The sequence below is a fragment of the Bacillus rossius genome, chromosome 1 (assembly GCF_032445375.1).
Source record: "Bacillus rossius redtenbacheri isolate Brsri chromosome 1, Brsri_v3, whole genome shotgun sequence".
Classification (NCBI taxonomy): domain Eukaryota; kingdom Metazoa; phylum Arthropoda; class Insecta; order Phasmatodea; family Bacillidae; genus Bacillus; species Bacillus rossius.
The window spans coordinates 61979459-62003871 of NC_086330.1; the positions used below are offsets into that span (position 1 = coordinate 61979459).

General features: G+C 34.5%; 1 protein-coding gene across 3 annotated transcripts in view; it reads left to right on the forward strand.

Moving 5' to 3' along the window:
* Nucleotides 1-24413, forward strand: part of LOC134536725 (methyl-CpG-binding domain protein 3) — a 73298-nt gene that overhangs the window by 18988 nt on the left and 29897 nt on the right. The window contains exons 3-4 of one of the 3 annotated variants that reach the window (XM_063376626.1): nt 20231-20323; nt 24209-24334. The exons of the other annotated variants lie outside the window; for them this stretch is intronic. Of the exons in view, the coding sequence (XP_063232696.1) occupies nt 20231-20323; nt 24209-24334 (219 nt within the window). The remainder of the gene's footprint in view (nt 1-20230; nt 20324-24208; nt 24335-24413) is intronic. 3 annotated transcript variants of the gene reach the window in all.

Sequence of the window (24413 nt, forward strand, 5' to 3'; positions counted from 1 at the left end):
TTAGACCAATGTGAAAGATGTGAGGTTGAGAGGTAATGTTCATCATCAGTGTTAATAGACAAGAATGGTACTGAATAACCTGCAGTGTTGACATCAAAAATGTGTCTATAATAGTTATTCTGTAGCTGTTAACAACCCATTTATGGTAAATGTGATTCCCACATTTGATTGTCACTTGGATAATCATTATGCAAGTTGATTTTTCAAAATAATTTTAGTTGAATACTTGGAAACATATTTTATGATACATCTTAAAATTATTCTTTTATTTATTCACAGTATGAACTATTCTGTTATTAGAAATTTCCTCTGATTGCTGTGTGTACCGGTTGTGTAAAATTATAAAAACCAGATAATAATCCGCGTCTTTGCTCTCATGGTTTCAGAATATTGCTCAAATCTTACCATTGAAAGAAAAGTAGTTGTTAATTCCTAATATTTTTACTAAATAAATAGGCAAAATAAATTTTCAGGTGCATAAAATATTTATTTTATAACAAAACCATTCAAATATATATATTTTTTTATTTTTAGTATTTATTAAGTAGCTGACTTGAAAACTTCTGTTTTATAGTGTTCGAGGATATATTTTACCTTGATGAAATCACACTTACCTCCTTTTCATTTCATAGGTAGACAATTTTAAAAATTTTAAACACACACCTATTTCATTTTAGCCAAGATTATGCCATAGTTTACCCTAACATTCTCATTTAATATGGTTAAAGCTATGTTTAGAATGATTAAATTATTTCACTTTATTACAAATACCTCCCATTATTATCATATTTCTTATTCAACATATTAGTTGATTCTTAGTTTTGCTTTATTACTTGAACAAAATCCCCAAATTTTTTACCCCTCCTCTTTTCCCACACAGATGCAAATGTAATAATTCAGAACTAAGTAAATATGGCAATATCCTACGACCAACCAAAAACCAAACTAATACTGTTTTTTTCCTTCTGTTAACTGCAACACAGATGGTGCATGCCAACATAATTATAATAAACTTATATTTTTATTGATTTGAAATTTATCCTGTCAATACTGATTTAATGGATTCCATAACTTTTTTTAAATTTTTTAAATATTACTAACCCCTCTTACAACTTAAGAGGTAATATTTTGGAGAACGTTGAATAAGAGAAGATAGCTTAAGGTATGTTTATTTATCATTTCTAATATGTTAAATTTAGTTTGATTGAATCAGAACATATTTTTTTTTTAATGTTGAAACCATATTTACAATATTTCATCTTTTAAACAGTATAACTTACATCCCGCTGGATTAGCTTCAGAGATTTGACTTTTAGGATTTAAGAAAAATTGCCTTTTCGCCACTTTTGTGATCAAATATTGAAAAATTGTAAAGGTTAATACATATTAAATCAGAATTTGTATGTTATTCTTGCTCAGTTTCTTACCTTCATCATAATTTGCCTTTGGGGTTGAATATCGAAAAATGGTAAAAGTACTCTACATAATTAATTATTTATGTTATTCATGCTAAGTTTCTTACCTCCAGCTTTATAATACAATTCGTAACTCTATATGCTTATTGTTCATTCTGTATTCCAATTCAGAATTGTACATTACTTTCCTTTAAACCAAACTTAAACCCTTGAGGGCTGAATAATGCAAATTAGTAAAATAATTTTAATTTATATTTGTTACAGTTTAATTAATTATTAGTTGCTGAGATACAATTTTTTTTTAAATAAATAAAAACCTACCCCATTTTCACTCTCATTTATTGACAGATTTTAATGAATTCCAAAAATAAAAAATATATAACTCTAGATGCAAGTTGTTTTAAGTTTTATACTTCTAGTTCTAATTAAATTGGAAGTGTTAGTTTTTGTTTTAAATACACACATACCCTTTTTACCAAACATACTGTTTGAATTTTGCAAAATCGTAAAATTATGGTTGGTAGTTTTCATATATATATTATATGTACCCATTTGTTTATAATAGTTGATTTAATTTGAAGTCAAAATTATTTATCTTAAAACCATATTGACTCCTTTTTCACCCCTTAGGGCTCAAATTTCACAAAATGGCAAAATTGTGTTTGGTAGTTGTTTATTGTTGGTCCCTAGTGAATTTTATTTATACTTGGTTAGCTTCGGAGTTATAATTATTTATGTTTATACTATATTGTCCTCTTTTTCACCCCATGGGGGTTGAATTTCGCAAAATAGTACAATTGTGGTTGGTAGTTTTCGTATGATTATTATTAGTACCGAAAATAATTTACTAAGCTGAATTTAATTAAGAGATATAATAGTTAATCTTAATACCATACTTACCATTTTTCACCCCTTAGGGGTTGCAATTCGGAAAATGTAAAGATTGTGGTTGGTGTCTTTGTACCTATGTTTGTTATTGGGACCCAATATCATTTACTACGCTTGATTAAATACGGATTTTATATATATTGCTATCGCACTAGGTTGCTGAATATTAAAAATGTTATGTGGTGGGCGCCACCACGTGGTTCGTGGGCACGTGGACCCGGCGAGACTCTTTCTCCTGGTCGTGACGTCGCCCGTGTGAGGCGAGATACGCAACCCTATTTACCTACGGTGGCCCTAACACCCGCTCTCAGCGTCGGGTACGCTATCACCATGAAACAATTATCCCAAGTGGGCTCTAGGCGTCCCACACGCCATACACTCCTTAAGGACACACGGGGTTAGAATGAAAAGATGGAGACTTCAATGCGCCTGAGTTTTATTCACTCCTTCCTCTTACATATTTACTTATTAAGCGGTTAAAAAGCCAATGGCATGAATCAGCTTAGAGGAGGGCCAGGTCACCTCGTGGCCTGGCCGACGATTCGCAATGCAGTCGATTTCAAAAGCCCAGCTGAGCAGAAAAAATATTTACGTTAAAGAGTCTTCCACCCGGAGTAGGCCTCGAAGCGGTTAAAAGCGGTTCAGAGAAATTATTACACGGCCGGATGCTAAAAGATCAGTTCTTACCAAGTATTGAAGGCGACGAGGTACAGCACGCGTCCGACTCCGGGCGGTTCCAAGATTAGACTGCCTGGCCAGTGGGTGTCATGGCGCCTCCTTCCGCTCCCGTTACCGTTAGCTGTTCAATTTACGTTTTTACTTACAATGAAATCTGAATAAACATTTAGTAAATCAGTATTAATTAAGTTACTGCCTCTGCTCCTTCCACCTAATTAACAAAGCTAAATAAAAGAATTACAATAATGAAAAGTTAATTTGGTAGTTCTCTTAGCGGTCGCTTGTGGCGCTGTAACGTCTGTTTAGAAAAATGGACCTGCAAACACACGACCCTTGGGAATTAAAAGATAAAATAAAGGTTGACAATTCTTATTTAATAATTAGGATTTACGGGGAAGCCGCACAGACTCTAATTACTGGCCTCTTGTATGGCCGCAACACACACACTCACCTACACACGCTCGCCGTCGGCGGGACGTTTGAAATAGAGGGTGCTGGTGGGAGGGAGGGGTGCTGCAGTGGACGGGTCACATCGGGCTTAGGAGGGGCGTAGCCCTGGACGACGTCTATATATATATATATATATATATATATACACACTAGCTGCCCGACCCGGCTTCGCACGGCTATACTAATGGAAAAAAATTAAGCCACATCACCCATTTACAGTAATGGCAAATAATAAAAAAATCAGTGAAAATTTATTACAATGCTGTATAATGTACCGGAGAGAAAATGAATAGCACCGATGGTTTCCCGATTCGTGCACGCAACGTACAACTGATGTACCCGTACTTCGCTACGGCAGTCTACAGGCAGATCACGCTTGCGCCGCTCATTATACTTGCCCCTCCTTGTGGGTACGCCACTGCCGCGCGATGCCCGTTGCCATGGAGACGCAGAAGGCATGAACAATGCAAAATCCTGTTGCCTTGTTTTAACCACCCATGGGATCTAATTTTCGGAAAATGTCATCCTGCGTAACATAAGGAACATTACTGTGAAGTTTCAAGTCTGTAAAATATAAATACTTGAAAAAAAAGGGTAATTTTTGATATTTAGATACCAGCTAAATTTCAACGGTGATGAGGACTGCACTAACAATGAAATAGTCGTTGTCATAGAGACGAATGAAGCATCAACAAAGCAACAGCCGTTGCCATGGTGATTTCCTACCAAAAAATGGAAATTTTGATATATTACCCCCCCCCCCCCCCCCTCCCCCCTCCGAAACTCCCCTTGGGATCGGATTTCCGCAGAATCCGTTCTTAGTGAGCGTCTACATCACAAAATGAATAATTATGCTAAATTTGAAGTCAATTGGGATTATAGTTTTAGAGATCTCGTGATGAGTGAGTCAGTGAGTGGTATTTCGCTTTTATAAATCGCAATAAATTAAAATTGCGACTATAATTTGAGATTTAAACTATCCTATCTCTCAAGTTGGATCGAACTGCACATGGTGTGCGAATTTTATTATAATCGGTTAAGTGGTTTAGGAGTCCATTGTGGACAAACATTGTGACACGAGATTTATATATATTAAGAATATATATATATATATATATATATAATTATTAATCTTTAAAACAAGCTTTCCCCTTTTTCATCCCTTAGAAATTGAATTTAGCAAAATATAAAATTTGTAATTGGTTGTTTACATGTGTTTATTATTGGTACCCTATATCATTTATTAATATTAATTATTAATTATATAATTTCAATTTGGATATATAATTATTTATATTTAAGAAAATATTCATTCCTTTTTCATCCCTTAAGAACTGAATTTTGCTTAATATAAAAATTGTTGTTATTTTCATATGTTAATTATTGGTACCCAATATATTTTTCTTATGCTTTATTAGTTTTAGAGATATAATTAATTATACTAAAATCATATTTTCCCCTTTTTACACCCTTAGGGGTGATTTTCTGTAATTATATATAGACTAGTTTTTAAGTTAGCCAAAGACCTTTCTAATGAAAAAAAACATAATCAAAATTTGTTGAGTAGTTGTCGATTGATGCTTAAAAAAAAAGACAAACACAAAAAAATTTCAAAATTATTTTTGAATCCTCAGTAATGTAAATACACATTTGCAATAGTTGAAATAAAACTTTAAATTTTTTTTGCAGTGCCAGTATTTATTACAGTCATTGATGAACTCTTTGCATATTAGTTACTGCTTCTCAATGCTTTTTAACATGAATACTGTTGTCTATACTTCATTAAAATCTGACATTGAATAAATTCTTTATGGTTCTCGTAAAAGTTACCTGCCAATACTCTCACTTTTAAAATGAACTCACAACTAACAGGAGCATACGCAGAATTTCATTTTGGGTGGGAAAGGTATTAAACCTTTTTTCCCTGCTGTTTTATTTAAGTTTTTTTTTTGTAGGAATAATAGAAATTTTTTTAGAATTTTGAGGAGGTGGTGTATTACCCCCTCCTTTTTTTTTCTGTGCTCGCCCCCGGCGACTAAATACATTTCAGTTAAGAATTACTAAATAAAGTTTGGAACTTCAGTTTGACACGTTGTATATAAACTTAGCTACATTTAAAGAAACCAAAAAGAGACCAACCTAACCAGGGTTTTCCATCCTCTCGCCAGTGGATGTGTAATCGTCCTCTCTCTTCATCAGATGCCTAGTTTCCGAGACCACTTACGACCTGCAGTCACCACATTATTTCCCGTGACCTACTGAATGGCTCGAACTGGGCAGTTTCACAACCACCTGACCTTGCTCTGTTGTGAAGTCCTATGTTTCAACATATCACTTGCCTTCTCTCTTTCGCTCATGTGCATCTGAAATACTGACTGGAATACTACACTCCTGTTGCTCACTGCCCATTATCTCAAAAGCCAGCTGGAACCATCAAACTTGTGATAGCCCAGTGACCAAGCCTCCCTTATGTCAAACTTGCTGCTGTTCCAACTAATTTAAAATTCAATGCTTACAAAATCTGTACTAACAATAAAACTGTTAGCGGTAAAATGTCTATAAATGAATAAAATTATGGAAAAAGACTATTTAAAATGGCTATTAACATTATTTAAAACACAAAAATATATATATATTTTATGTTTGCTTAGGCTTTTTGTTTGTTTCTTTGTTTGTATGTCCTAACATGAGTCAAAAACTACTAGATGGATTACGATTGAAAATTGTTTTAATAGTAAGGTTTTTGGTTAACTTTAACACTAGGTTTATATATTATGTAATTACAAAATTCCACCCCTAAGGGCATGAAAAAGGAGGTTATAAAATAATGAATTGTACCTCAGAAGCTAATCAAGCACAAGAAAAGATATTGGATATCAGTAATGACCACACCAAAAATCCAACTCTCTTTTTACCATTTTGCCCCTTAATATAGGCCAGTGAACAAGAGGCAAAGTAAGCACTTTTTACCAGCAGACCTGAAAACTTGATATAAGGGTAATTCGAGGACGCTGAATCGAATGGTGTTAATGTTTTTGAAATTAGACGTGAAGTTTTTGAAGAAAAGGGTTAAAAATTGGTTTGACTCAGTTTTTCTCAGAATCTAGGCGTTTAAACGAAAAAAGTTTAAAACTAAAGTTGTGGAGAATCAAAAAATACATCAAAAAAAGGTTCTCAGGTCCATCTTCATATTAGTAAAAATGAGTGAGAAATATTGGAGAGAAAGTAGTAAAGCGTAATTGTAAAAGTGAGACTAGTGTGCGGGCGAGCATAAGTGTGTACTAACCACAAACCAAGGGTTTTCAGCAATTCTCGGACCTCTCCGTCATGACTAGAGAGTGCAAGTGAGAGACGGAACCATTTGACCTCTCTTGTTTATTTCATGCGTTAGCGAGTATTTTTCGTCTTTGACCATCAGGTGTCGAGCGTTCTATATGTGTGTGTGTATATATATATATATCAGCATATAAGCGCGCCATTTTTAAATTGAATCGTGATGCTTATGGCACGTCGTTTTCTTATTTATTATCAAAAATAGTGAACCATAAATAAATAAAAATACAACAATATTCTATTTTAACAGTAACTAATAGTTTCCAAAAACAATTTTCTTCAGTCAAGAGTAAAAATAATGAAATAATTTTGTGCCTGGACATAAAATTAATTGATATAATTAGTTGATATAAATTTATGCCTCACAAAAATTTATTTGTTCATCAAATTGAATGTGTATTATTTTTATGATTAATTTTAAAATTTAAATATTATTTCTATTAAATTATGCATTTTATAAAATTTTATTTATAGATTTTTGTTTTTGCCTTATAAAATATTTATTTGTATATGAAATTGAATACATATTTGCAAAAGACGAATTTTATGTCTATACATAAAATTAATTCAAAACATACAGTAAAGGATACTAAAAACCTGGAACTGATTTTTTGTCTAGGTATAATTTTTGTTCATTTTTATAGTACGATTCGGAGCAGAAAATTTGTTTCAACGTTATATATCTCGGTTTGCAAACGTCTTGTGCTGTGTGTTTTTTGTATGCTGCAACTACACACTTCAAACTTTTTTATTAAAAACTATATCTAGGTAAGTTCAATATTCACATATATTATTTTCATATACAATTATAATTGTAATCGAAAGAACTCTGATATATTAGATAAGCTTAGAATTTCTATAAATATTCGATTATTGATTAATTAATTATTGATTAATAACTTATTATTCTTTATTATTCTATTACAATTAGTATTTCTTTATTATTGGTTAATAAATTGAAGACATTAATTTTTTATCATTTAATAATTGTTAATCAATTAACTATTGATTAATAATTATTGTTTAGTAATCTGTTGTGAGTTTGTTAAATTTAAGTACTAAACATTATTATTTAATAATTGTTAATCAATTTATTATTGATTAATATATTATGTTTAAAAATTTATTATTTTAATATAGTTATAATAAATTATACTAAAATTTTCGGTTGTTCCGAATGAATTTTTCATTACAAAATATGCATTAAGTTTAACGTTCTATGAGATATTTTTTTGTTAATATTTTGGGAACGTGGATACATTTTGCTCCGCTTCTATTTTATGCGTGGTTGACACGTGGTTCTCAAAAAAATTGCTGTACACACATGTTTTTATATTGTAGGCGGGACCTTTGTATATTCTGTTATGTCTACAATATTCTAGCCTAGACATTTTGTTATTCCTATAACTTTTATTTTATAAATCTTAAAGTTTCCGAAAAAACTTTTAACGATATGTAGAAATGTTTGGGTAAACTTTTTTTAATGTATAAGCAAACTTACTAAGCGGACATTTAGATACAGTTGAGCTTATCTAAGCGAGTATAGTTAGAAACTCTTAAAATGATACGTCTTAATTCTATTCTATTTAAATATTAATAGAAAACACATTCAAAATAATAATTAAAAATATATTAGGGAAAGACTTGCCCAAAATTAGTAAATGCTTTCAACAAAAATAAAAGTACTAAGTTAATTGTTTGAACGCTAAGATACTATAAACGAACTCTAATGAGTAATAATTAGCAAAATTTTAGTAATAGTTGATGACTGACTACAAATTTTCAAATAATGAAAGATGAGATATTTAAAATTATTGATAAATAATTATAAATTTGAAAACTATTATAAAAATGGTCTTGGAGACTATTAGTTTATTAAAATGAAATAGTGTTGTATTTTTATTTATTTATGGTTCACTATTTTTTGGAAATAAATAAGAACATGACATGCCATAAGCATCAGGATTAGATTTAAAAACGGCACACTTATATGCATGCATGCATGCATATATATATGCATGCATATATATATATGCATATATATAGACATGCGCGCGCACACACGCGCACTAGCTTTTACCCGTGGCTTCACTCGCGTTATGTCCTTAAGTATCAAAGATCATTGCAAATAAAATAACATTTTAATTGTTTTTTTATTGCGTGACTGGTATCATCAGTATTTAAAAATTCTAACTTCCAATTTATCTTAAAAAACTGAAAACATGATTAATTGAAATATGTTTCACTATTACAAAAAATAATAATTTTTTATCTTAACTTTTTAAAAATTTCAAAGTATTAACGTAGAATAAAAAAAATTAATTAATTAATATTCTGCCCCAATTGTGTTATCCGAAGCCTCGTTCCATTACATAGTCGAGGATCATCTAGATTTCGTATAAGCTTAACTTGTACATTTAGTTTCATTTGAAGTTTATGTGAGGGTACACCCAAAAGTTCAAGTGAATTTAAAAACTCTTGCAGGATATATAGTGCTTTCTTTGTTCTGTATCCATGATTGTATCTATTGACAAATACTCCTTCATTTCCCCTTTCACCTCTTTTAAAACATAAGGGTAGATTTTATTAACGATATAAATTTTTTGGCACCAATATTACTTTTGCGTACAACCACCGATCACTATTCAAATTTTACTGCAATTCCGGGAAAACGTGATAATTAGATCCATATCATTTTCACTAAATTATAAAATTCTCTTGAAAGTAAAATACAACCTTCAGTATCAATGTCCAAAGAACAATCACCGAAGAAAATAGACACCTAACCTTAAAAATTTAAAAGTTTAAGTATTGTTTGGCGGTGACAGAAAAATAAAATTGAATAGTAAATTGACTGCCGGTATTATATTAATAAATTGGCTAATTATTTAATTTACTTATTGAAATGCCAGATGGCGTTAAATTTCATTCAAATTACTCAAACTCGCAGCAGACCATCATACATACAAATATCAATTTTTTTGCCCTTCGAAAAAAATATTGATTTTTTTATATATGTGTATAAAGTGTCTTATGTCACCCTTGAAAATATGCGCACAAAATTTCATGATGATCGGTTGAGTAGTTTCTGTATGAAAGCGAAACAAACAAACTCACATTCACATTTATAATAATAATAATAATAATAAATAATAATAAGTAAGGAAGAGGATATAGAATGCTCGACACTCGACTGCCAAAGACGAAAAATACTTGCTAACGCGTGAGACAACAGAAAGCGAGAACAAACTGTTTCGTCTCTCACTTGCACTGGCTAGTCATAACGGAGAGGCCCGAGAATAGCCGAAGACCCTTCGTTTGTGTTTAGTTCACACGTACGCTCGCACGCACAGTAGCCCCACCTTTACAATTACGCTTTACTACTTTATATCCAATATTTCTCACTCATGTTTACAAATATGAAGATGGACCTGGGGACCTTTTTTTTATGTATTTTTTGATTCTCCACAACTTTAGTTTGAAACTTTTTTCACATAAACGCCTAGATTCTGAGAAAAACTGAGTCAAACCAATTTTTAACCCTTTTCTCCAAAAACTTCACGTATGATTTCAAAAAAATCAACACCTTCCAATTTAGCGTCCTCGAATTACCCTTATATCAAGTTTTCAGGTCTGCTGGTAAAAATTGCTTACTTTGCCTCTTGTTGACTGGCCTATTAAGGGCTATAGAAGGAGTAATCTTGATTTAAAGAAGAAATATGCATAGTTCCAAATCTACTAGAACTAGTGGTAATTAACTAAGAAAAAACAACATGCTTATAAAGTTACATATTGTATATTTCTAATTTTTCAAAATTTTTGCATTAAGGGTGTGAAAGTGGTGTGAGCTTTGTTAAGTTTTTAAAAATTTTGTCTCTTAGTCTAATAAAACAGGATGTAAAATATTGGGGAAGAATAATAGTCATATTAAAAGTATACATTTTTATACTGTGTTTCAAGATTTCATCTCTAAGGGATGTAAAGAGAAACGGTTTGGTTTAAAGAAGAAAAATGCATACTTCTGAATCTATTAGGACTAGAGACAAGAAACTGACGTCGACCGGGGCTACGCCCTCCCTAAGCCCGATGTGCCTCACGCATTCACCACCCCTCTCCTCCCACCACCACCCTCTATTCAAACCTCCCGCCCCGTGCGTGTGTGTGTGTGTGTGTGTGTGTGTGTGTTGGGCGCCCGGCAAGAGGCGGTGTTAGAGTCGGTGCGACGACCCCTTTCTTTTATTAAAATAAACATAATGTATAAACCTTTTTATGTAATAAAATATCCCTAATTGTCACGCCTCAAGTTTTAGTAAGTAAGGACGGCGCAGCGCCCCATGCGGGCATCCGCAGAACTACCCGCCAATAGTTTTTAAACTTTAATAAGAAATAACACCATAACTAAAGGTTGTTAATTATAAATAAGTGTACTTAAATTATGTTTGTTTTTTAAATAATATTTGTTTGATTAAGTATGTTACCGGACGGCTACCTGGTAACATAACGGGAACTTAACGCTTCCCGGCGGCCATGATGCCCTGGTCTCGTCAGTCTGTTTCCGTTCGCCGCCTGGAGTAGGAGCGGCCCGCGCACCTCGTCGACTTTATCTCTTTTGTTCACTGATCCATTAGTTTCCGTCGCATCTTTAAATAAATCTAAAACCTTTTAACTTCTTCGAGGCCTGCTCCAGGTGGTAGACTATTTCGCATAAATATTTGTTTTCCGTTTACGGATATTTCATACGCGTAATACGTGATTGACTCTCGAGGCCAGGCCACGCGGTGACCTGGTCAGCCTATAAACTGGTTATCACCCGCAACGGTGTTTTTTAGTACTTTACGTAAAACTCTTTTAACATTTTTGTAACGTGCCGTGTAATAAAATCACTGGTAATAAAATCACTAGCTCAGAATGTGTGGTTCAGTGATCACGTGTATAATTCCCTGAGTTCCGAGGCGTGTGGAACGCCTCAAGAGCCCACGAACACGACGCACGAGGGGGGAAATTAGCCTAGCCCCACACGGGTCACGTCACGACCCTGAGCCGAGAGTTCGTAGCCGGGTCCACGTGCCCTTCCACATGGTGGCGCCCAAATTACTCCTTTTTCGTCCATCCGAAACACAACACACACACTCCTCCCCCCCCCCCCCCCCCCCCCCCCCCCCCCGCTACGACAAAACTAAGAATAAATAACATGCAAATAGAGTTTTGGGGTGGGGGGGTTTTCCTAAATTTGTCCATGAAAAGGTTAAAAATGGTTAAGTTTTTGTTTTGTTGTAAAAAAAAACTATCTTCAAAAGTAATAAAGCAGGCCATAAAATATTATGTAATAATAAATATATTCCATATTTAGAAATTCTACCATTAGAGTTGAAAAAAGGTTAATTTTGTGTTATAAAAAATCATATCTCTGAAGCAAATCAATCCGGGGGGTTGGGGGGAGGGCATTTAGAAACTGAGCACGAATAACATATTTAATGTATGTTTATAAATTTTCTCAATAGCATGTTTTTTCCCCCTCAAAAACCTGACCACGAATAAATTGATAAATGGTTAAAGTTTTATAATTTTAAAAAATCAAATTTCTGATGTAAATGATGTGGGAAGTAACAAACTCAACACCAATAATTTAAATAAAAAATTGAGACATACATACATACATACACACACACACACATGTACACAGGCAATACATACGAGCTGGTTATCTGAGATTATGAGAATAAGATAGCTGCAAAATATGTTAAAGACTTTTCAGCGGTATAAGGAAATGTGTGTAATGGGATAATTTGATTGCAATAGTAATATTAAAAAAACTGAAATAACTAATAAGTTATAAACATTAATTTTAAAGATATAAAAAAAGTTAATGTGTTTAAGTATTACTATGTTTGAATGTATTTTTTTTAAATTCCACTATTAATATCGTATGTTCATGATTATGTAATTTTTTATCATATATTTTAAATAATTATCCATTTTGTAAAATGGGTGAGGAAAGACACTGCTATCCAACTCACCTACAAGGAATTTCTCAATTTCATCCCTGTACTTCTCCAATGGGATGTAATTGAATTAAAAATAATAATTAATTTTAGTCTTGATTAAACATCACACCATAATATCATTTTCATAATGTAGCCTAAAATTAAATTTTAATAAGCATTTTAAGACTTAAAAACTTTTAAAATGGGTAAATATATTCTTGTGTAAATTTTCATAAATGAAATGAGGTATGAAAAAATTCTTTTACAAATTCCTTAAATTTTATTTCAAAATTTTGTGAAGGAATGGGGGGTAAAACATGGTTATTTTTTCTCCTAGGATTTAACAGATTTCACTTCAGTTTCTAAATCACGTCAATAATATTGTTTCGAGTATAATGTGAAGCGAAAACTGGGTTTGTATGATGTATCCCAATTAATTAGTTCAGTTTTTTTATTACTAATGTCTACACCAAAAATTTAATTAATGCATCCAAGTTCTCTGTCTGCAACAATTAGTCTTACACTGGTCATTGAAACATTAACACTTTCCACGGGAGCTTGGCTCAACTGTGGCTCACTCTACTGTCCGTTTCTGTCCGCTTCCTTAGCACACTCACCCACACCGTACCACAGTACAGTCTCCAACTATCGCTCGTCACACCCGTCTGGCTCGCCAGGCCTTCACTCGCAGGTATCGCTTCCTGATTGGACCACTTGCCCTCTTCACCTCTTGCTGATAACACGGGTATCGTCAGTATCACTCCCCGAGGGGGAGACTCTGCTGCTCCACTCTTTGCTCGGAACTCTTGCGGAGGCCGGAGTCGCTTTTTTTATACTCTTGGCAGACTTTTTGGAATCAACTGGAGGGGTTTTGGAAGTGTCGCATCACCTTGGGCCAACCCGACACCCAAAAAGTCCAGAAAAGCAGTTTTTATTTGCGCCACTCCTTGCGGCGGCCTCAGAAAACCTGCAGAATTCCCAGGCCGCTAAAAGGGTCATTATTGGCTAGAGGCGGGACGGTGTGAGGGGTTTTGAGGGGGGAGGGGGCTAGTGAGGACCCTTGCAATCCTGCCAGGCACGTGTGGCATGCCTTATGTCAGTGGACGGCGCGTGGTCGCCAGCCAGTTCCGAACCTGGTGCGTGTGATGGTCCTGTCTGCCTCCGTAACAATATGTTACCTTCCATGGTATACATTGTACATTTCATTTCATTTGCTTGAACAGTTCCAGTGACGCATGCTGACCAAATATTTTTGCTATTTCTTAAAAGAGGCTTCTAAACACTGGAATGGGGAAACTTCTACTGAATTTATAAAACTATACTTTAAAATTCTTTTACGAGACAGTCTAAATATATTAAGAACTATTAAAAATTTCTACTGTGTATTTCTAATCTATAAAAAATTTAATAGTGTGCTTACTTACTTTTTAGCCAGTGCAAAACTCTATTTAATGTAAAAACTGTACTGTATTATCTTCAGAAGAAAAAAATACCTTGTTGCTATACAAACCTCCAGCTAGCTCAAAATTAGTCTAGAGTACACCAGGGGCGAATATTCCATGGAACCAAGGGAACCATTGGTTCCCTACTGCTGACAAATAAATAAAATAAATATATTACTACTTGTCTACTATCGTAAATAATTCAACTTGCATTTTTTGAACAGGTTGCCGTAACACTTTGTGTAGGCGCGTTCGCGCGTAGAACCTCTACAGCTATAGCTTTATCTCTCTCACGCCTCTCTTTCTCACTCTGCCTTCCCCGCTCCCACATCCTCCCCCCCCCCCCCCCCCCCCCCCCCACCCTCAGATTCCATTGCCTTCTGCGCCTTCATTGGTGGCCGACTCCTTATCGGATCTCTCCCTCTTCGACTTCGGGTGTTTACGTGAGCACTCGGCTTCGGCCGCCGACCTGGGGAACCAAGCCAGACGGCTGGTTCCATTGCGTGCCGTGTGGCGTATTCTGTAAAGAAATTGTGTGCTTCGCGTTGCGTAAAATAACTCGCCTGACAGCCTGAAAGCAGATTTACTGCGGTAAAAATACGTACTTTATAATACTTCATTACGTCCCAAGGTTTTGGTGAAGAGTTTCGTCAAATTCAAAAGTGGCCACATAGCTACAGCATTGCGGTAGGTGGCCAAGGGAACCAACAGTCTATTCTGCGGGCCCTGGCCATGGAGGGGATTTTAAGGGGTGTGCGGAGGGACGAAGCTTTCGCAGGAGGGGAGGGAGCGGCAGGAAACAGACGCGCTTGTGACTGCGTGGTAAAAAATTTACTTGTTTCATCTTTTTGTGCTAAAAGTTTTGAACAAAAACGAGTTTTAATTTTGCAAGGTAGACCCACGCCAGATATGTCGTTTATGGTAAAAAATGCTAAATCAAGCGGTGTGCAGTGCAAAACACACTTCAAATCTAATTTTTACAGTTCGCACAAATGGCTTACTGCTTGTAAACAAACTTTAAAACTGTACTGTTGGCCTTGTTTAATGTTTACTAATGAGAAAGGAGTTTGGAATAAGAACGGTTTTAGTGACATGAACAATTTTCATAAAGCAGCTCAGAGACATGAACTCTCGCAGACACATTTATCGGCCGTCTGTAAGCTAAAGATGTTTGGATTCAGTCGTGTTGATCTGGATCTAAACGAACAACTCCGCGCTGATGTCAAAAAACACAATGAGGTTGTGGACCGAAACAGAGAAGTTTTGAAACGTTTGATTGATGTCACTATGTTTCTCGGGCGACAAGAGCTTGCGTTCCGAGGTCACGATGAAAAAGAATGTTCCTCAAACCACGGTAATTGCATAGAATTAGTGTAATTGTTAAGCAGTTATGATTCAGTATTAGCCTCACATTTGGAAACTTCTAAGGTTTTCACAGGTTTGTATAGTAACATACAAAATGATATAATATAAAGTATTGCCGAAGCGATTGTAACGGAAATTAAAACACAAGTTAGTCAGACTCCTTTTGTAGCACTAATCCTTGACGAAACGTCTGATGTTGCCAACATGTCGCAGCTTGCATCTGTACTGCGGTATGTAACGAACGAGGGTAACATCGAAGAGAGATTCCTTGGTTTTACAAACGTTAGTTCTAACAGATCAGCAAAAGCACTGGCAGAGCATGTTTTTAAGTTAGTAGATGAGTATAACTGTGGCAAAAAATTGGTATCTCAAACATACGATGGAGCTGCTGTTATGGCTGGTTATCTGAATGGGCTACAAAAATTAGTGAGAGAAAAATATGATAATGCTATATTCATACATTGTTGTGCGCATAGACTCAATCTTGTGCTTTCGCAATCACTCAACAACATTACTGATTGTAAGATATTTTTCAAAAAATTAAGTGGGTTTGCCTCATTCTTCTCTCATTCTACTAAACGAAAACAGGCATTAGACAAATTTGTGAGCAAACGATTTCCCAACGTATGTCCTACAAGGTGGAATTATAATTCCCGCTTAGTTCATACGATTTTTGAAAACAAATCAGATCTGATAAGCCTTTTCGAAAACATAACCGAAACCTACATTGCTGCGCGTGGCTTCCTAGCTGCATTAAAAAAATTCAATTTTAATTTTATGTTACATGTGTTTTCTGATTTATTTTCCATCACAGATGCATTGTTTCAGATTATTCAAGCAAAAACTTTCGACATTAGCTATTGCCTTCAAAAACTGAAAGAAACAGAAAAATTAATTTCTGAGAAGAGAAACACATTCGGTTTAACAATTTGGTCCGCCTTCAAAGATGACCCTCCCACTAAGAAACGGCGTACATCTGAGGAAAATGATCCAGAAGCTAGCTACAGAAAACTGTATTTTGAAATTATTGATAATATTCTAGTACAGCTTTTTACACGATTCAGCTCACTCGAAAATTTGAAGTTCCTGGTTCTAATGGATCCAAATAAACACGAGGAAAATGCAAAAATATTTCCCGAGGAAGCATTCACCTCTTTAAAATCTTCTTATGGCAACTACTTCGATTTACCTCGTTTAAGGAGTGAATTAATTGCAAAATTCAGTTTAGCAGAGTTTAAATCAAAATCAATTTATGAGATACTGCAGGTATTGAGAGAGTCGGGTTTAAGTATTGACGGTTTTCCTGAGCTGTATAAATTGTGTTCGTTAGTAGCTACAATTCCAGCAACAAGTGCATCTGTCGAGCGCTCGTTTTCCTCACTGAAACGAATTAAGACCTACATCAGAAACGCCCAGAAACAAGAAAGACTGTCAAATCTTGTACTCATTTCAATTGAACATAAATTATTGCTTTCCCTGAAACAAAGTAAAACTTTCTACAGTGATGTAATTGACAATTTTGTTCGCAAGACATGACGACTAGCCTTGGTTTACAAATAACTAAGTAGCAGCCCACCTCAGCAATTCCCCGGATGTGGATATTACCGGACAATGTTGCTGGTCAGCAAGTTTACTCAAGATCTCCTGTATTCCCCGCTCTTGCATTCCAGTGCTGCTCCACCCCACCTCATTCACCTGCATCAGTTCTCAAGACCACAAATGTTAAGCGCTGCCCAAATTTCTCCACTCCACCAATAATTTCTATAAGCTGACAGGATGGTGAGTAGGAAATTTCCTAAATTACAGAGCTTTCTTCAATATTTTAGTTTCAAAATTGTTATGTATGCACAGATTGGTTAACATTTTGGCAGTATATATATTGAGATTTTTTATGACTGACTTGTATGTATTCATTACTTAAGCGAAATAGCCTAACAAAACGACCACACATGCTCATGCTTGAAAGTGAGAGTTAAGATTATTAAAATCTGTGTGACTTTAACATGTATTGCATTTACTACCAAAATCATAATTTCGTGAATTTTGATATATGCTGGTGATGTGTTTCCGAGCGTATCTTTCACTGTTTCACTGATTAAAAAATCTTGCTTCGTGTAACGACGATTGCACAAGGTTTAGTGATACCAGCTTTTTAATTTTCTTATAATATAGGAAATGTTGACAACATTTTGTAGAGAAACTCTTAGGCCTGGCTTTCATCGACACTTAAAATTGTTTTGCTGCGGAAGCCGCCTTATTAGTCAAGACAACAAAAGAAAAATAGATGAAAAACATACTAATAAACCCATTGGTGGTGAACGGGAGGTGGGAGGGCTGTTTAAAGGTACAATTCATCACTTTTGCTTAAGTATTTTCCAAACTATGAGTTTTAGCAAAAAAGAATTTTTTTTGATACAAAATTAAAGAACATAAAATTTCCTACAAAAGAGATACGTTAAACCACTTAAATAGCACCAATTTGCACCTTAAAATCAAATTTTTCCGGGGGAGGACTCCCGGACCACCCATCTTAATAGGGGGTGACAGTGAACATACTTGGTTCCCCCACTTTGATATTCACCCTTCGCCACTGGAGTACACACATAAAAACATTGAAGAAATTTGTTGGGTGCAGAGAACAATTTAAATTCCATAAAATATTATATTTTGAGGTTACGTTGTTTACCTTGATGATTGCCTTGCATAAATAATGTCACAAAAAAAGTTTGTTGATTTATTCTTCCCTTTGCCGAACACTGAAAATGGCTCAGTAACTTTTACATCAATGAAAAATAACTAAAAACTTTTCAAATAAATTGTTTCATCACTTGGGCATGATATTTACTTACAGCTTGTTTAATTAAATCCCACTGTTACTTGCGACGCTCTGTATAAATAGACAACTGAGCCTATGCTGCTGCCTGTAGGCGTAAAATTCTAATTCAAAGATGTCCAAAACAATGTTCCTCAGGATGGCCCGAACCACAGGTGTGAAATTCTTCTCTTCGCTACATTAAAACATTAATTGCAAGTCGCCACCCAACACCTCTCTTGCAGTTGCCGGAGTAACGACTGACATAGTGACCTATATGTTCAGCTTACTGCGCACTAAAAGAAACTGTGCTGGTGAGGCTATCAACAACCAATTACAGTTTACAATTACAACCAATGACAGAATACTTTTGTACCGTGAAAGTGGACCATGATGCTTTGCAATTTCGCCCAGAAGACACATCACGTGATCTACTTCCCACACACAAAATAGATGTGTCTACCACTTACGCAACTGGCAAAACTATTGCATCAACCTGTTTTAAAACATGAACCCTAGCAAATTATACAAAATAAATACATGAAATCACATAAGAATTTAAATGAATAAGCAAAATTAAGTAAAAGTGACTTCTAACCACTTTTTCATGATAAATTAAACAAACCATTATAAATATTAAAATTGTTAAATAAATGTAAATTATGTTCATAAAACATATTGCAGATGCACAAATACTGCTCAAAAGGATAAACAACTGTAAATACATCATACAAAAAACACAACCAAGTACAGTAGAACCCTGTTATATTGTTCCTGCTTATAACATCATATTTTTGAAGTTCTGACATTTTTCCTTTAAGGATAATGTATTCATTTTTTGCATATAACGTTTCACAAATGGTGCATTTTCTGCTTATGTTTGTTTTATAAAGTTCAATATATGCAAAAAACAACTTAACTATTCCAATACTTATCCCGTCTGTGAAGTTTACCATGTTAAGGTTTACTTTACGCTTTAAGTATGTTTTTGTTTATTATCACTGTGATACAGAGATGTAGATTGTTCAAATAGGATTATATGGAAAAACAAAATGTAAGTGTGCCAGAACACTAGTGCTACACGTTAGTGCTGGCTAATGCTGCATATTTGATATATTGAAGGTACATAACGTTTGCATTTATGTGTATGTTGGCACCCTTGTCTTGAAAGAAAAAAATCCTTCCGTTCCTTGCCATTCTAGTGTGTTTTCAGATGTACAATATTTAAGTTTGCCAACTATTCCACTATGGCAAAAAAAGTGCTTACTATTCCTGATAAACAGTTTAATTTATTTCATTCATAGGCGTCCCAAAATTACACATTTTCACATGGTGAAGGAATTTGAAATGGGCCTTCCCACCCTTAACGTCATTGTCATGAATCATGTGACAATTTTACAGAAATATGGTAGTGTGTCTTTAATGACAAATAAAATAGAAGTTGGAAGCACGATGAAGTTGAAAAATTGTTGGCTTTGTTAAGAAAATTTGAGCATCGAGTGTACCCATCAGTGGTTTTAACAGTAAATTTTATTACATAGCTTGAAGAGGTCATTGGTAAAAAGTTCAAACACTTACAAGTGCTGAATTGATATTTCCTGCTTATCACATTTTCATTATGTCCCCTTTAAAAACATTATAAAAGGGTTCTACTGTATCAGTTCTGATTTATAAATATTCCATAAACTTATTTAGAAATTTGGGGTGGGGGGGGGGGTGGCCACACTACAGCCAAGCTAAAAATGTGGTTGGAAACATAGCTGAAGCAGTGGTTGACGACTACCATGGTTTTTACGTTCACGTGTGCGTTTTGGCAAGGCGGTTAACATTGCCTTTAGTATCTAAGTGTAGTGTATTTCACAGGTCAATGTCATTGACGGACGCAGAATCTAGTCAAGGAAGTGAAACAACTGACGATAGACTCAGTGAAACATCCACCCCGTCGCCTGTTAAGAGGTAAATAATGTTGTTTTACCCTTGTGTGGGAAATGTTTTTATAGCTTTAGGTTACTGTTGATCATTGCTGCTGTAGTAATAATTAATAATTTGTATTAAGGATCGCAGCTACATCTAAGGTTGCTTGACATCAAAGGTGAAGAGTTAACTGATATTTCGGTTGACAGTGTTGATTGAAACATCAGTGAAACCTTTGCCTTTGATGCACAAGCCAAGCAAACACCAATAATTAGCATGTTAGATTAACCTCTAAGGGTAATTTAAATTATAATTATCTCAAAAAATGTTATATTTTGGATGCATGGGTCAGTGATTGCGGGGTCTGCTTTCTGCTCGGGTAGATACTGTAGAAATAATACCTATTAAATTAGAATGTTTAAATGTTATGCTGAACATCTTCAATTTGGTGATTATAATTTTCAAGTTAGTGACAAGATGAAGCAATTTTATTAAAATACCAAATATGTAATAATTTTGATGGTGGCACACTTTTAACTAACCGGTCAGAATAAACTTGCTGGAAATTCAACACCTTTTTTGAAGTGGTTTGTGTGCAAAACAATAAATGGTTTATAAGTAATGATATTATCCAAAACAGCTGAGACATAGCATTTGAGTGTCTCCTAATGTTTCTATTCTATTTGTAGTTGAAATTTAAACACTAATTGGGCATTTGGTATAATTCTCAGAGCTAAGTGCTTGACATTATACATAAATTAGTGAATAAATTATTTACTGTATTAACTGTTGCGAAGAACCTCTCAAAACTGATTATAAAAGTTGTTGAAGCTAAGGGTACAGCTTCATGCTGGCAGCTAACAGGCATTGTTTGGTAGTAATTAATTACAGGCGATCCTATTGCCATACTTGTATTGATCACTTTCAATTTAATTGAAGTAGTTATCATTGCAATTTCAAATTAATATTCTTTGAAATCAGCATTGAAAACCTACATCATGGTAATCATTAAGTATCTTTCTCACCCTATGTCAGTACATTTTGCATACTGCAGCATCGGTTTTGTAAGGAAAATGTTTTTTTCTTGGGCCTATTGCCATTTATAGGCATAATTATATATCATAGTAAGGAACCATCCCAGCACTTGCCAGAAGTAATTCCGGGAAAGTACTGAAAACTGAAATAAGAATGGCCCAAACAGGATTCAAATCTGTTCCTCCAGAATAGAATGTGTGTCCAACATTTTACCCTTGTGTTTGCTTGATCTATGACTTAGTTGAAAAGTCAACAGATTTATTAGTATGTTCTTGTAAACTGAATGTAGTTGTTACTTAGCAGTAAGTACATTCTAAATTTATTTTAATTAATTGCTTCACAAGCAATTACTTGTCATAGAAACAATTACAATTTTAGTCTACTTACCGCAGTTTTGTTAACAGGTTTACAGCCAAATCCTGCTCATAAACTCATGATACCCATTTTAAAAAAAAATACATCTTTTCTGTAGCTCAAACGAAAACTAAATGTTTAGATTCCCTTATTTTTAACTTCTGCCATGTACTATTATTTAATTATGTTCTTAAGTTATTCATTGCTTTAGTATTTATGGTTTACTGTAATTATTGTGTATATGTAGATTTGTATCCTCTCTTTCTATTGCTTTGATCTTCCAGTGTCTTTTTATGCATTGACTTATATTCTTTTATGTTTTTCTATCCTTCTGGAGGCAGTTTTTATTAATCAGTGTTCTCAAAATACTGTTATTCCATTTTGTCTCTGCCTTCCTCTCTTTCTTCTCCTTGTGGTGTCCATTCCATTTTATTTCTTAGTAGTCTTGTTCTTCCATCCTTTATACATTTCTGTATCGTTGTCTGTAGAGTCATGCGAGAGTGTGTAACTCCACACATATACACTCTACCTGAAGTTCTAAATGCAATTGCAACTCGAATAAATCTGTGGACAGCCAGCCTTTTTTTCAACAGTTTGTCATTTCAGAATTTAGCTTATGTACTTAATGTGTAAATAATAAAAATACCCTGTACGAAAATTATTTTCTCTTGCTTTCGGGCCGGTACGTGTAGTGTGATATTTTGCCACAGTCCAGAACATCACCAGGACAAGCAGACAGAACATTGCCCTTTGCCTCTCCTTGGTATTTCAAGCTCACTGACTGTGCCAAGGTCACACATCAAATTTGCGTTTGATAGCAATAAGTCATTGTGTCCTGAAATTTTTTTTTTTCCTCCTGATGCATACTTAGAGCTTATTAGTGATTTTTAAGGTCATTAAATAATTTTTGTATGTTCTCTTAGATGAAAGCAAAACATTAGCTTAGCAGCATTTCAGTATCTGAATTTACATTACCACAAATATTATGTTTATAAATTTAGTAATTTACTCATGTCAATATTATTAACAGAATAACAAATTAAATCACTATCCCGAAAAGGTGTCTTTGGAACCTGTAAAACACAGGGAAATTGACAAACTGTGGAATACCAAACTTAATTGAGACAAGGAATAAAATATTTGGTTGGACAGGGAAATTGTTAGAGTACGAGTGTGAGAACCCTGAAATGTTTTATTGTTGTTTATGGCTGTTCTATTCTCTTCATTGTATCTCACAATAATCAGGAGATGGTGCATTGCTCTACTGATACTGTCTTAACACCCTATAATTTTTACCTCATATAGGTAGCTCCTACAAACATTTAAAATAGTTTAGTGTTATTTATTTCAGTCCTCCTTTTTGGACAGAATTAAATTATTATGATAAATGAACTAACTAAATGCCTGCAAACCATGTCACAAAATCATTTTGTTTTTGTGATCTTTGACACAACAAATGTAGGAAGATTAAATGAGAGCCGCTCAATAAAATCATTTATGGTTGTGTTCTGTTCACAAGAATTAATTGTAAAATAATTTTCCCCCAACTTAGGGTTTTTGTGTGGTAAAATGCAAAACAATTTTGAACTGGTAAAAACCATTAACCACCTATATAACTGTCTAGTTAAAATCACATAACATTTTTAATTAGTGTATATATTATGGACTACGGTAGTTTTTACATTTCCATTCTCCAACTTCCTATAAGCTTTTATGTTTCCTGGGTGTTTTGTCAGGTAAATTTTAAAAATTTCATTTTAAATTAACAAACTTTTAACTTTTAATTTCCTGCAAACCATTTTAATACAATAACTGTTTTTTGTTTTTTTTTCAAACCTCCGATGGGCTATAAAAAAAGCCGATTTTACATAACATAATAATTTTATAACCAAAAGTACATTAGGGCCTTATTTATTTTTCTACATAATGGCCAAAACGGTTGAGGCATTTATCATATCGTGACACAAGCTTCTCGATGCCTTCCTCGAAGAAGTCAGCCGCCAGTGAATAGAGACACAGGGTCAGCGTCTGGATCTCCCTCCCCTCACGACGCCGCTGTGAAGGCGGGTGGACTAATGGCGCGGCACATTCTGCCCCACTATTCGCATCTCTTGCGATAAGTCTTGACGCGGAAGCCAGTGCACTGCACTGTTAGTCCACCCGCCTCACAGCGGCGTCGTGAGGGAGAGGGGGATCCAGACGCTGGCCCTGTGTCTCTATTCACTGGTGGCTGACTTCTTCGAAGAAAGCATAGAGAAGCTTGTGTCACTATATGATAAATGCCTCAACCGTTATGGCAATTATGTAGAAAAATGAGTAAGACCCTGCTGAACTTTTGATGATAAAATTATGTTATGTAAATTTGCCCTTTTTTATAGCCCATCAGAGGTTAAATAAAAAGCCCTCATATTAATATAACTTTGCTTTTACCCCTGGCTATCACCACTAATTCTAAAATTACTAGTTATAATGTATAAGATTATAGTGTTTTATTTTAATATCATAATTTTTGTCAATTTGTTTCTTATTTTTTTACAGTGAACCAGAGGCAGAGTTAAATGTAGCGCACAGACTGCAACACAATCATCACAATCAATGTTCAAGTATGCATAACAGCAGCACTGAAAATCAATACAAAGTTGCTATGTATTGTGACTCTGAAAGGTATAGCTCTGAGTACCTGAATTTTTTTACTATGCATCTGTCAGTACTATTATCAACCAGTTTTACTTTGCAACTTTGG